Source organism: Natator depressus, chromosome 1 (assembly GCF_965152275.1).
Source record: "Natator depressus isolate rNatDep1 chromosome 1, rNatDep2.hap1, whole genome shotgun sequence".
NCBI classification, from domain to species: Eukaryota; Metazoa; Chordata; order Testudines; family Cheloniidae; genus Natator; species Natator depressus.
This window is the reverse complement of record NC_134234.1, coordinates 85,698,752-85,713,556: the sequence shown is the minus strand read 5'-3', so window position 1 is coordinate 85,713,556 and position 14,805 is coordinate 85,698,752. Positions and strand designations below refer to the sequence as shown.

Below are 14,805 nucleotides of genomic sequence, written 5' to 3'. Positions count from 1 at the left end.
TAGGCTGCCCGGCCGTGGAAGACCCTATCACAAAACTATATAAAGAAAACCTTTCCTGTGTCAGATATTGAAATTACATACTATGAATACATATCAATGGCTAAGACTGTAAAAGGGGAGGAATAGCGTGAATGGACTAGTTTCCAGTCCTTTAATGAACTTGAAGCCGTACTATTTTGATCCTCCACAAATACCATATCGAACACCAGGCCAGACCTGAAGAAGAGTTTTGTGGGAATAGGTAATTAAGCTACTTGCAGCCTATAGCGGGGAGGGGAACAGCATATGCCGGCATCATAGCCATTGGGACAGCTCCCGAGCTCAGTTTACTCAATGGACATCTGGAGTAACTCAATTGGCTTCAAAAGAATTACTCTGGAGTTACTCAAGATTTACATTATTGTAACTCGGGCTGTCAAGAGAGTAAAATAATTGTGATTAATCGTGAAATTAAAAAAAATTAATCATGATTAATTGTGTGATTAATTGTGCTGTTAAACAATAACAGAATACCATTGATTTAAATATTTTTGGATGTTTTCTACATTTTCAAATATATTGATTTCAATTACAACACAGAATACAAAATATACAGTGCTCACTTTATATTTGATTTTTATTAGAAATATTTGCACTGTAAAAAAACAAAAAAAAATAGTATTTGTCAATTCCCCCATTACAAGTACTGTAGTGCAATCTCTTTATCATGAAAGTTGAACGTACAAATGTAGAATTATATACAAAAAACTTGCATTCAAAAATAAAACAATGTAAAACTTTAGAGCCTATAAGTCCACTCAGTCCTACTTGTTCAGCCAATTGCTCAGACAAACAAGTTTGTTCACATCTGCAGAAGATAATGCTGCCCACTTCTTGTTTACAATGTCACCTGAAAGTGAGAACAGTAGTTCACATGGCACTGTCGTAGCCAGTGTCACAAGATATTTACGTGACAGATGTGCTAAAGATTCATATGTCCCTTCATGCTTCGACCACCATTCCAGAGAACATGCATCCATATTGATGATGGGTTCTGCTCGATAATATTCAAAACAGTGAGGACCAATGCATGTTCATTTTCATCATCTGAGTCAGCTGCTACCAACAGAAGACTGGTTTTCTTTTTTGGTGGTTCTGTGGTTTCTGCATCAGAGCACACCTCTTTTAAAACACACCTCTTTTAAAACACACCTTGTCCCTCAGATTTTGGAAAGTACTTCAGATTCTTAAACCTTGGTTTGAGTGTTCTATCTATCCTTAGAAATCTCACATTGGTACCTTCTTTGCATTTTATCAAATCTTCAGTGAAAATGTTCTTAAAATGAACTTGTGCTGGGTCATCATCCGAGACTGCTATAACATGAAATATATGGCTGAATGTGGGCAAAACATAGCAGGAAGCATACAATTCTCCCCCCAAGGAGTTCAGTCACAAATTTAATTAACACATTTTTTTTAACAAGCATCATCAGCATGGAAACATGTCCTCTGGAATGGTGTCTGAAGCATGAAGGGGCATCCAAATGTTTAGCATATCTGGCATGTAAATAGCTTGCAATGCCAACTACAAAAGTACCATACAAAAACCTGTTCTCACTTTCAGGTGATATTGTAAATAAGAAGCGGGCAGCATTATCTCCCGTAAATATAAACAAACTTGTTTGACTGAGCAGTTGGCTGAATAAGAAGTAGGACTGAGTGGACTTGTAGGCTCTAAAGTTTTATACTGTTTTGTTTTTTGAGTGCAGCTATGTAACAAAAAATCTACATTTGTAAGTTTCACTTTCAGGGTAAAGAGATTGCACTACAGTACTTGTATGATGTGAATTGAAAAATACTATTTCTTTTGTTTATCATTTTTACAGTGCAAATATTTGTTATCAAAAATAATATAAAGTGAGCACTGTACACATTGTATTATGTGTTGTAATTGAAGTAAATATATTTGAAAATGTAGAAAAACATCCAAAAATATTTAATAAATATCAATTTGGATTCTATTGTTTAACAGTGTGATTAAAACTGTGATTAATCACAATTAATTTTTTGAGTTAATCGTGTGAGTTAACTGTGATTAATCGACAGCCCTAATTGTAACTGATATTTGAATCGGGCTCACTGTATAGCTCCTGTTAGTTAATAAACTATATTTTCTGTATTGGCTATATTATTCTGGAATCTTTGGAGAACAAAGACCTGAGTCACCATGAAATTCATCCAATTTTACACAAAAAAATAACTCATATGAAATCAATTTGTAGAGCTGGAGTAGCACGAGGGTTATTCATGGCAAGTGGCTCTTTATCTTTTATTTCCATGAAGTATAAGATGGTGAACTGAAAGATAGGATCAACATCCTATCTTCTCATCTGTCCATTCCTCTGGCCAGTAACACAAACACTACTATGTTTCAGATGTAAAGAGAAGTGGTGTTTATTAGAGATAGTTGAACATTTTCCAATGGAGCTTTTTTTGTGGGGGGCTGGGGGATTGGAAAAAAATGCCAATTTGGCAAAAGCAGGATATCTCGTGAAAGCATGTTGATTTTTCACTAAATTTCATTTTAAAACAATGGAATGGAACAATGTAAAAAGGTTGACTTCAGAACAAAACAAAAAATAAGATTTTGTTTTGTGCAAAATGTTGTTGGTTTTTGTTCATGTTTTTTCTTTCTGTTTTAGAACAGAAAATAATTCAAAATGGTGGCATTTCATGCAAAACTGACAATCCATTTCCACCCAGCTTGACTAATTATATAGAAGTTTCTCAGATGAATTGTATTTTGAAAGGTTTTACAAGTGACAGATACTGTTGTGTTTCAAATGATTTATACTCTGGCTCTGAAATCAGTATGCTTTTTCAAGTCTGGAAAGTGAGTCATGGGAAAAGAGAATATATATTTTAACCCAGTTAAAATAATTAAATTATAGTGAATTAATATGTGAATTAATGAGAAATCAAGTCTATTCATTAATGTCACACCTCATAACTACATTAGGCCTCTGGAAAGAAAATGACTGGTGTATAGAATCCTTGATTACTAAATACCATGTCTCAGGAGGAGTGGTGCAAGGTCTTGAGCTTTCCTCTCAGAGCAGATATACTTCTCTTAGTTTTGCATCTCCAAAATAATGATTCCATTGGCATGGAAATGTGAACAGTGTTAGTACAGGGCCTTCCTCCCTCTGATAATAAGCAAACAACCACCCTCCCACAATTTCTGGGAGTGCACCTGTTGGATTTTCTTTTTATCCTATGGGAAATAAAAAGCCAGCTCTGATATAACTGAAATGTAATGACTTAAACAGGATGAAAGCACAGACTTCCCCATGCTTTTGTCTTTTAGAGATTGCCTATACAATGGTTTGAAACACCAAATGTTTAGGATTCAAAGAGGACAACAAAATAATTAATGATTAAAGACCACATTGTGGACCCCTTACTCTGGCTGATGAGAATCAGTGGGACTCCTTATGTGAGTAGCTGCTCATCATTGTGAGTAAGGAAGGTATTGACAACTTGGCCCTAGCTTCTTTATTAAGATTCTATTGGATATTTATTATCTCTCGAGTTCCTACTAGTTTTTTGTCATGTAAACTGATTCATGTCTCTTTCTTTCCTTATTATGTGATTTATCACAAGAAGATGGCAACAGAATTCTAACTGTTCTGTGAATGTATTTTGCTGAACTACTTTGGCCAGCGAAGTATTCTGTGCTATGACCTGCTGGCTGCTTCACCACTTTTTTTGTCTGCAGCCTCAGATGTGTCGGGGAAGAGTGGAATAGTTAAGGCAATCAAACTATGAAGAGGTCAGATTAGTAGCAGTGCAGTTCTGTGTTGTATATCGATCACGCTGCACAGGCTTTGAGCCTTGCGGGATCGTGAACATTGTCATCACAAGGACAAAAAATGATGCAGTTAGAATTTATTCTGGCAACATATTGTGTGGAGGTTGAAACACAGTGCAAATGTTACCACTTCTTATAAACTTGGTAATGTTACCTAGAGCTTCCTCCTGTGATACCTGACCAAGAGATGCTAGCAAAACAAATAATACTCACAATTTTGTTTGACTAAAATATGTCAGGTGTTTTCTCACGTTAAAAATATGTGCATTCACAAAGCAGCAGAGACTAGATCCACAAAGGGATGTAGGCATTGCAATGCCTGTCTCTTCAGCACCCTGCTGTCCAGTGAAATTCACAGCCCTGATATAGGTGTCAGGACCCAGTCTCTACACCAGTGGTTCCCAAACTTGTTCCGCCACTTGTGCAGGGAAAGCCCCTGGTGGGCTGGGCCGGTTTGTTTACCTGCCGCATCCACAGGTTCGGCCGATCACGGCTCCCAGTGGCTGCAGTTCGCTGCTCCAGGACAATGGGAGTTGCTTGAAGTGGCGCAGGCTGAGGGACATACTGGCCGCCGCTTCCAGCAGCTCCTATTGGCCTGGAGCAGCGAACCGCAGCCACTGGGAGCCGCGATTGGCTGAACCTGCGGACGCGGCAGGTAAACAAACCGGTCCGGCCCACCAGGGGCTTTCCCTCCACAAGTGACAGAACAAGTTTGGGAACCACTGCTCTACACAATTCAGGGAGCGAATTAGACATATGAAAAAGAGATCCTCAGAAGTCAGCAAGCTAAGTGAGAACCTCCTAAATTAGCCTAAGAAATCCCAAGGAGAAGAGTTTGGCTTTGACCCTCCACTTCCCTGGGAGAAAGACACCTCCCTTTGCTCAGAATTCATTCTCCTGGAGTTTCAGACTGGTAGCCGTGTTAGTCTTTATCAGCAAAAAACAACGAGGAGTACTTGTGGCACCTTTGTTAGTCTCTAAGGTGCCAAAAGTACTCCTCGTTGTTTCTCCTGGAGTTATGCACCTCAGGATCTGTCTCCACTTAAAAGGCTGCAGTGAAAGTTCAGTGAAAATGCTTCCTGGGAGTTCAGAAAAGCAGACTTTGACTCCTTTAGGGAACTGATGGGCAGGATCCCCTGGGAGGCTAATATGATGGGGAAAGGAGTCCAGGAGAGCTGGCTGTATTTTAAAGAAGCCTTATTGAGGGTGCAGGAACAAACTGTCCTGATGTGCAGAAAGAATAGCAAATATGGCAGGCGACCAGCTTGGCTTAACAGAGAAATCTTTGGTGAGCTTAAACACAAAAAAGAAGCTTACACGAAGTGGAAACTTGGACAGATGACTAGGGAGGAGTATAAAAATCTTGCTTGAGCATGCAGGGGTGTCATCAGGAAGGCCAAAGCACAACTCGAGTTGCAGCTAGCAAGGGATGTGAAGGGTAACAAAAGGGTTTCTACAGGTATGTTAGCAACAAGAAGAAGGTCAGGGAAAGTGTGGGACCCTTACTGAATGGGGGAGGCAACACAGTGACAGAGAATGTGGAAAAAGAGAATGTGGTCTTCACAGACAAGGTCAGCTCCCGGATTGCTGCACTGGGCAACACAGTATGGGGTGGAGGTGAGCAGCCCACAGTGGTGAAAGAACAGGTTAAGGACTATTTAGAAAAGTTGGACATGCACAAGTCCATTGGGCCAGATCAAATGCATCTGAGGGTACTGAGGGAGTTGGCTGATGTGATTGCAGAGCTATTGGCTATTATCTTTGAAAAGTCATGGCCGATTGGGAGAGTTTCTGAATGATTGGGAAAAGGCAAATATAGTGCCCATCTTTAAAAAAGGGAAGAAAGAGAATCCAGAAAATTACAAACCAGTCAGCCTCACCTCAATCCCTTGAAAAATCATGGAGCAGGTCCTCAAGGAATCCATTTTGAAGCACTTGGAGGACAGGAAGGTGATCAGGAACAGTCAACATGGATTCACCAAGGGCAAGTCATGCCTGAGCAGCCTGATTGCCTTCTATGATGAGATAACTGGCTCTGTGGATATGGGGAAAGCAGTAGACATGATATATCTAGACTTTAGCAAAGCTTTTGATACTGTCTCCCACAATATTCTTGCCAGGAATTTTAAAAAGTATGGATTAGATGAATGAGCTATAAGGTGGATAGAAAGCTGGCTAGATTGTAGGGCTCAACGGATAGTGATTAACAGCTCAGTGTCTAGAGGGCAGCTGGTGTGCCCCAGGGGTCTGTCCTGGGGCTGGTTTTGATCAACATCTTCATTAATGATCTGGATGTTGGGATGGATTGCACCCTCAGCAAGTGTGCAGATGACACTAAGCTGAGGGAGAGGTAGATATGCTGGAGGGTAGGGACAGGGTCCAGAGTGACCTAGACAAATTGGAGGATTGAGCTAAAAGAAATCTGATGAGGTTCAACAAGGAAAAGTGCAAAGTCCTGTACTTAGGATGGAAGAATCTCATGCACTGCTACAGGCTGGGGACCGACTGGCGAAGCAGCAGTTCTACAGAAAAGGATTTGGAGATTACAGTAGATGAGAATCCGGATATGAGTGCCCTTGTTGTCAAGAAGGCTAATGGCATACTGGGCTGCATTAATAGGAGCACTGCCAGCAGATTGAGGGAAGTGATTATTCCCCTCTATTTGACACTCAGAGGCCACATCTGGAGTAATGTGTCCAATTTTGGGCCCCCCTCTACAGAAAGGATGTGGATAAATTGGAGAGAGTCCAGCAGAGGACAACAAAAATGATTAGGGGACTGGGGCACATGACTTATGAGGAGAGGCTGAGGGAACTGGGCTGATTTAGTCTGCAGAAGAGAGGAGTGAGGGGGGATTTGACAGCAGCCTTCAACTACCTAAGGGGATTTCCAAAGAGGATGAACGTAGGCTGTTCTCAGTGGTGGCAGATGACAGAACAAGGAGAAATGGTTTCAAGTTGCAGTGAGGTCTTGGTTGGATATTAGGAAACACTATTTCACTAGGAGGGTGGTGAACCACTGGAATGTGTTACCTAGTGAGGTGGTGGAATCTCCATACTTAGGTGCTTTTTAAAGTCCAGCTTGACAAAGCCCTGGCTGAGTTGATTTAGTTGGGATTGGTCCTGATTTGGGCAGAGGGTTGGTCTCTTCCAACCCTAATGTTCTACGATTTTATGATTCTATACCTAGGCCAATGGGAAAGTTTCTCCCATCAGCCTAGGAAATCCAATTCCCTGAGAGGCAATAGCTATGTTGACAGGAGAAGCCCTCAGGTTGGATATGATGGCTACTACATAGACATCAGGGCCATGGCTTTGCCTCCTGTACCCCCTCTGTGGTATATTATCACACTACAAGCTGTAAGGTTTTATTTGACAGCCTTGTAGCTACACCAACATAGCTGCTTCAGAGTAAAACCCCACTATTGGTGTAAAAAGTGCTTTGCCACCAGGGTCATTTATCCAGGGTTAGTGGCACTGGTACAGTGCATTCTATACACAAGTGAAGTGCATCTACACTAGGAGGTTGCACTGGCACACCTATACGTGTGTAGCTACAGCAATGCAACCCACTCCTCCTACCACTACGACCCTGGTGTATACAACACCTGAGTAGGGCTGATTTAAAACTGAAGCCATGATTCTGCACTTTTTTCATACTGCATAGCCCTATTACTATGTGTATAAACCAGTGTTACTTAACATGAGTATGACATGCAGAAATGGGCCACAGTTACCTAGGATTTAAGATTTTGAAAATCCATCTTTACTGTAAGTCCACTGCTTATTAAAATGTTAATATATTAAAATAATTTGAATAAAAATGTAAGCACATGCTGCACACTCACAGCACCAGGTGTATCCAAGAACATTCTAGCTTTTGGTGGGAATTTACATAGGGCTGTGCCCTCTTTACAGTATGCATGTTTCCACTGAGGCTAAATTAACATAATTAAAGATGATGACACAACAGCCCAGATATGTAAATGCAGAATTGTAATAATAATAAAATAGATATGGGAGAAGAAGGACAGCTTTGGCATTAAGGCACTCAAGAAATATGGCTTCATTTCCTGCCTCTGCCACCAACTTCCTGTGTGACAACTGGCAAATCACATTGTCTGTGCCATCTGTTAAATGGATATGTCTGTTTGCTTTGTCCCACCTTTTGTCTGTCTTGCCTCTTCAGGCCCAGGGTTAGTGTGTGTGTATACTGCTCGCAACACAATGGAACTTCTGTCTCAGTGCTGCCATAATCTTATATCTGTTCACAAATGCCCTCCGCCTTCAGTTACAGGATCCTGACAGCTGCCATTAACGCTCACTGCTGAGCAGCTCTGGGAGAAGAGACTGGCACTTTGTCCTTCATGCCTTGAGAGCAGGTCATTATCACCTCCTTCCCATTGGTCCATATTTATTTATTTACTATCTTATTAATGTTCAGCTCCTCTAGTTGCATTTTGAGCATTTCTTCGGTGCCTGAGCAATTTTAACAACACCAAGGAGAAGTTGCAAAAGAGGCTTTTTTTAAAAAAGAAGTGAAGAAGATGCTCTTTAGTCTCCTGGCCCACATCCCAGTCTGAATTCACCATGCGCCTCAATGTCAGCGACCCCTTGCCCATGTCATTACTCATGGTAATGGGGTCGCCCTTCTGGTATGACACTGGGAGCCTTCCCTGCTTCCCTCCCCAAACCTCCTTTCTCTCTGCTCTGTTCCAGGGGTCTGCTACAGGCTTTCCTCCCTCCTCCCTCCGTCTCATTCTGCACCTCTCCAAAGCTGCAGGGTTTTTTTTTCCCCTCAGGAGAAGGGTTCCAGTTCCAATCTGACTACCCCCCTCCCCTTGACATGCACAGAGAGACAAAGTCAGAGCAACTGCCATGAGAAATGAATTAATGAGCCTTAATGTGGCGCCAAGTCTCCTTTCCCTCTCTCCACCCTCCCCCCTCCCCCCCATGAAGCTACTAATATATTGCTTCTGATGCTTGTTGTCTCAGTAGCATTTTATTTCCCCCGCCCCGCTTGTTATTTATTGTTCAGACTTCATTTTTGGTCAGTTTCTTTTCCTTCCTCTCTCCGTTCTTCCCTCCCCTTCTAGCTCAACCACCCATATATATGGATATTTAGCCTTTCATATATATATAACATCCGAAATGGCCACAGCAGTTGTTGCAACTTGTTTATTATCTAATTAAATTAATTTGATAAGATCATCGGTGGTAGGTTGTCTAATTTAGTCGGAAATTGCAGACCGGGAAACCCTGGGACCAAATTAGCATGCAGTAAGGATGACTGGGTGCAGATGGCTTCCTGACTTTTCCTATAAATAGACCTTAAACCCACCAACCCCCCTTCCACCCTCAGTAGATGTTACATTCTGTGCCCTACCGGTACATTGCAAAGTTCACGAATGGAGCCAGCGCATCTGTCCGACTGAAGAGGTGCAAGCTCAGGACTGCCTGCAGACGCAGAAGGGACCCAGCGAATCAGGCTCTGTAGTACTCCCATACAACCTCCTCCGCACGCTATTGCAAGGCGTTTGGGAACAAGGGTTTATGTTTGCACCACCCGAGATGCAACTGGTTATTTGCTTGTAGGCATCTGAACCCCGTCCAAATGATGCTGAAACTTTTTTTTTTTTGTCGCCAGACAACAAATTTTCCGCTGTGTAATCTATTTTGTCAGAAATCAAAAAGGTAAGCAGGCATCACATTTGCACAGAGAACTTAAATAGCAACCCGAAAAGACGTGGAAGAAGAAAAATAAGATCCAGTGCTGTCGATTTCAAACCCCTTCTTAAAAGAAATTCTATACCCTCCAGAAACAGGTAGATGAATTATCTACTGTGCGGCAAATCACTCCCCCCTCCCACCCCCAGCCCCTTCTCTGTGACTATCTAAATAATACCAAATATATAACACCATCATCCAGGGTTCAACATTCCAAAGGGAACTCCATAAAACCATCAAATCCAGCATGAAACGCTATAGACTGCAGGGGAGGAAGAGATGCATTTAAAATCAAGGTTAAAAATGGCGTGGAGTATAATTACCTCAAATTGCTATTCGCTTGACACCCTGACACTAATTTTATTCAAGCCATTGGGACACAAAATAGGACAAAAGCGCTCTTCCCGGTTGCTAGAGCAGGTGTGTGTGTGTGTGTGTCGGGAGGCTAAGGGGGGTGTTAAACTTTCCATCTCTGGAGGAAGAAAGAAAGAAATTAAATAATCAGTTTAGGGGAAAGTGTCTAAATAGATCGACAGCTTTAATGCCAACATCTTTAAGGCTTGCCCTGTACGTGGATTGATTTTTTTTTCTCCAGCATTCCCTCAGCAGATGGATTTTTGCCACTGCAGCTCAGCAGAGGGTGTCAGATCTTTGAGAGTGCACCAGGTTGGAACGAGCAGAGCCTCTTAGCAACTCTCCCTCCGTGTGTGTGTGTGTGTGTGTGTGTGTGTAACTCAGAAACAGAAGAAGAAGAAGAAAACGGAAAGAAGAGAGACCGAGGAGGGAAAAGAGAGGAGGGAGAGAGAGAGACTGACAGAGAGAGAGGCGAGGAGAAGAAGGGATCGGAGGAGAGGAGAAATGGACAGCCAAAAAACGCAGCGATTGCAGAATTTTTGCAGCGCCATTGGTTCGGCATCCGGTCCTTAGGCTGGGGCGTGATTTCAGCACCAAGGGGGACTGGACAGCACCCAGAAGGGGACTCCTGGGCACCGAGCAGCGGCGACGACAGCAGCAGCAGCAAGGAGCCCGGCTTTGCAACAGAAAAGCAAGGTCAGTCCGAAGCAAAGCCATGCACACAGGCAGCTCTTCTCTACCACCGCTGCACTCCCTGCCTGCTTCTCTCTAACATGCAGTGGCTGCTTATAATTACTAGCATTATTCCTGTTCTAATTAGCGAAGCCGGCCAACAGAGATCTACTTAGCTTTTTCGGGAGGTTTCAGGAGGGGTTGAGGACGGGGATTTTTTCTACTTTTTTTTTTTTTTTTTTTTTTTTGCGTGTGTGTGTGTGGCGTGCCTTGCAGTACGTGCCTGGATAGTTTCTGGATATAATTATTGACTGGTGACTGGGCTGTTGCAGTGTATGTGGGGGGAAGAGAAAGGGATACAGGAGAAAAGAAATCGCCCCCCACCCCAGTCTACCTACCCCCCACGTTTTTTTCCCTTTGGTGGTGGTTCGGACATCTCCTCTCTTGAATGAACTGGAATTGGTTTCGGTGTGAGGATGATGGTTGCCGTTACTTTGTGATGAGATCGGGGATGAATTGTTCGGTTTAAAAATGCTGCTTTGGATTCTGTTGCTGGAGACGTCTCTTTGTTTTGCTGCTGGAAACGTTACAGGGGACGTTTGCAAAGAGAAGATCTGTTCCTGCAACGAGATAGAAGGGGATTTGCACGTAGACTGTGAGAAAAAGGGGTTTACCAGCCTGCAACATTTCAGCGCCCCAACTTCCCAGTTTTACCATTTATTCCTGCATGGAAATTCCCTGACTCGACTTTTCCCTAATGAGTTTGCTAACTTTTACAATGCAGTCAGTTTGCACATGGAAAACAACGGTTTGCATGAAATTGTTCCTGGGGCTTTTCTTGGGCTGCAGCTGGTAAAACGTTTGCATATAAACAACAATAAGATAAAATCGTTCAGGAAGCAGACTTTCCTCGGGCTGGACGATCTGGAATATCTCCAGGCAGATTTTAATTTATTAAGGGATATTGACCCGGGAGCATTTAGGGATTTAAACAAGCTGGAGGTGCTGATTTTAAATGACAATCTCATCAGCACCTTACCTGCCAACGTGTTTCAGTATGTGCCGATCACCCACCTCGACCTTCGGGGAAACCGACTTAAAACCTTGCCTTATGAGGAGGTCCTGGAGCAGATCCCAGGCATTGCTGAAATTCTGCTGGAAGATAACCCCTGGGACTGCACTTGTGATCTGCTATCCCTGAAGGAGTGGCTGGAAAACATACCCAAAAACGCTTTGATCGGCAAAGTCATTTGTGAAGCTCCTACTAGGTTGCAGGGCAAAGATTTGAATGAGACCACAGAGCAAGAGCTGTGCAGGAAAAGCAGAGTGGATTCTAGTCTAGCTGCTCCCCCTGCCGAAGAGGAAACCTGTGATCCTGGTCCCATTCCAACCCCCTTTAAAATACATGGCAAAGAAGATCCTGCCACTCCCGGATCTGCTCCAAACGGAGGTACAAAGATCCCAGTCAACTGGCAAATCAAGACCCGACCCACTGCTGCAAGCTCGACAATTAGCGTGAAAAACAAGCTACCGACTAGCATGCCCTGTCCAGAGATTTGTAGCTGCGATCAGATCCCTGGCTCGGGTTTAAAGGTTAATTGCAACGAAAGAAATGTGAGCAGTTTGGTAGCTTTGAAACCCAAGCCGTCCAATGTGCAGGAGCTGTTTCTGAGAGACAACAAAATACATACAATCAGGAAATCCCACTTTCTGGATTACCGGAAACTTAACCTATTGGATCTGGGGAACAACAATATCGCTACTGTGGAGAACAACACCTTCAAGAATCTCTTCGAGCTCAGGTGGCTCTACATGGATAGCAACTACTTGGACACCCTGTCCCGCGAGAAATTCACCGGGCTGCAAAACCTAGAGTATCTGAATGTGGAGTTTAATGAGATCCAGTTGATTCAGCCCGGCACCTTCAATGCAATGCCCAAGCTCCGAGTCCTAATCCTCAACAACAACCTGCTGAGGTCCCTCCCTGTCGATGTGTTCGCTGGGGTCTCGCTTTCCAAGCTGAGTATACACAATAACTATTTCATGTACCTCCCGGTGGCGGGGGTATTGGACCAGCTCACGTCCATCACCCAGATAGATCTGCATGGCAACCCGTGGGACTGTTCGTGCCCGATTGTGCCTTTCAAACAGTGGGCAGAGATGCTGCGCCCCAAGGTGGTCATGAGCGATCTGAGGTGTGAATCCCCAGAGGATTTCTTTAAGGAGGATTTCGAGTCCCTCTCCAACGACGTGATTTGCCCGCAGCTCAAAATCTCGCCCACCTTCACTTCCAATCACAAAAACAGCACCGGGTTGGCAGAGACAGGGACTCACGCCAACTCCTACCTAGAGACCAGCCGGGTCTCCATTTCGGTGCTGGTCCCAGGACTCCTGCTGGTGTTTGTCACCTCCGCCTTCACAGTAGTTGGCATGCTCGTGTTCATCCTGAGGAACAGAAAGCGCTCCAAGCGGAGGGACGCCAACTCATCTGCATCTGAAATCAATTCCTTACAGACAGTCTGCGATTCTTCTTACTGGCACAACGGACCCTACAATGCAGATGGAGCCCATAGAGTTTATGACTGTGGCTCTCATTCTCTATCAGACTAAGAGCTGGGGTCGGACAGGGGGAAAAAAAAAGTAGGAAGCCAATTCAATTTCGCAGCGAGCAACCCAGTGGTTAAAGAATCCATGATTTGAGCATTGCTGTCTCGTCTGCTAACGTCACTGCTAAATAAAGATAAGGGACGGTTCTTAACCTAAACTACCTTCTGTGAAAATAACACACACACACACACACACAAAGCAAAAACTGTGGCGTATTTCAGTGAGCGAAGGCCGGTTTTTTTTTTTTTTTTTCAACGCACCCTTTAAGGGTAGCCACACTGAGGCGGTGCTTCGTGCATCTGACTGTGCATTGCCTTAGTCTGCAATGGAAAGCAAGGATCAACTTGGTTAAAGTCTTGCAGGGGTACCATTGTTTTGTGGATTAGCCCCGTGTGGATGCGGGGAGGGGGGGACGGGAGGGATCTGGTCGGTGGCCTCCTCCCCTTGATAACGAAGCAGGAGTGAAACGTTGCACGAAGGCATGAATGTATTTGTAAATAAACGACTGATTAAAACAAACAAACAAAAAGTGCTGCATGGCTCGCATGGATACAACGCACCCCAAGGACGCTCCTCCAGCACACAACTGGAAACAGCGTCTAGTTCACACCACCATCCCTCTTACCTGATAAGTCCCATCGTATCAAACTTTCTATATACAAAATACAGTATAATAATAAAAAAGTGCCATTTCGCCATATTTTGTGTGATCGATAGGCAGTAGATAGAGATCGTACTTTTACTGTGGAAACAAACAAATGTAAAGATCTTATTTAAGACATATTTGCATGGATATGCTCATTGGTTCATTTTCTGAGTTGGGGGAGGGGATTTACTTTGTTGGGTGAAGTTTTCTTTGATTCGGTTATCGCTTTTTCTTTCTAAATCTACATATCCAACAATGCCTTTCCATCTGAATGTAAAAGTTAGTACCCTTGGTTTCTATTATGGTAACCGTGTAAACATTCAAACAAAAACAAAAACAAAATCCGAGGCAGTTAAGCATGACCAATTAATGTCACTCTAGTGCTCAGGCTGCAAAGTTTAATGGTAGACAATTCTGTGCTGTTGTAAATCTTACTATACCTTGAGGAAATCAGAACTGAGGAAGCAAGTGAAACTTACTAATTCTATTCGAGGATTTTATAATGGCATATTTTTTCAGTATTAAAGTGAAAATGTTTTCAACTCCGGGTCCTTACCATTTTTCCAGCACCAGTTTTTGCAAGTGGGTTATTTGGTTTAGGGGGGAATATTCTGCTGAGTATCTCTCGCTCGCCCTCGCTTTCTCTCTTCCCATCACCTCACTATCCTCTATATAAAAAGATCACGCAGCACTTCTTTTCTGTTTTGTTTTGTAATGCGTCAGTGAATTCCTTTATTACTAGTACCGAGCATCGCTCGCTGCTGCTGCACACACTGCAGATATATTAGGAGTGTTAGTAGAAATTAAATTTAATTGACTCTCCCTACATCGATTTCATTAAGCCAAGTCCAGATTTCACTGGTCAGCATTTCAAACCCATACTCAGCCCCAGTGACTGGCAGTCGTGTCTGCTGCTGGCGGTTTGGCTGGAATATCTGCAGGGAATGGGG

The 14,805-nt window shown here is 43.2% G+C and overlaps 1 protein-coding gene and 2 long non-coding RNA genes across 3 annotated transcripts in view; 2 read left to right on the top strand and 1 right to left on the bottom strand.

Moving 5' to 3' along the window:
• Positions 1 to 9,711, bottom strand: part of LOC141993139 (uncharacterized) — a 41,725-nt gene extending 32,014 nt beyond the window's left edge. Inside the window, exons 1-2 of the long non-coding RNA XR_012640789.1 lie at positions 9,236 to 9,711; positions 5,731 to 5,885 (exon numbers count right to left, since the gene is read on the bottom strand). This is a non-coding gene — a long non-coding RNA (uncharacterized LOC141993139). The remainder of the gene's footprint in view (positions 1 to 5,730; positions 5,886 to 9,235) is intronic.
• LOC141993142 (uncharacterized) overlaps positions 9,215 to 14,805 on the top strand; it is a 94,913-nt gene continuing 89,322 nt past the window's right edge. Inside the window, exon 1 of the long non-coding RNA XR_012640790.1 lies at positions 9,215 to 9,543. This is a non-coding gene — a long non-coding RNA (uncharacterized LOC141993142). The remainder of the gene's footprint in view (positions 9,544 to 14,805) is intronic.
• On the top strand, positions 10,620 to 14,336 carry SLITRK1 (SLIT and NTRK like family member 1). Its single transcript, XM_074962453.1, has one exon. It carries the CDS (start codon positions 11,134 to 11,136, stop codon positions 13,210 to 13,212), a length of 2,079 nt encoding a protein of 692 aa, XP_074818554.1. The 5' UTR covers positions 10,620 to 11,133; the 3' UTR covers positions 13,213 to 14,336.

What these genes read in the sequence shown, in the direction of transcription:
- SLITRK1 (XM_074962453.1), top strand. Translation starts at nt 11,134, where the DNA reads ATGCTGCTTTGGATTCTGTTGCTGGAGACGTCTCTTTGTTTTGCTGCT.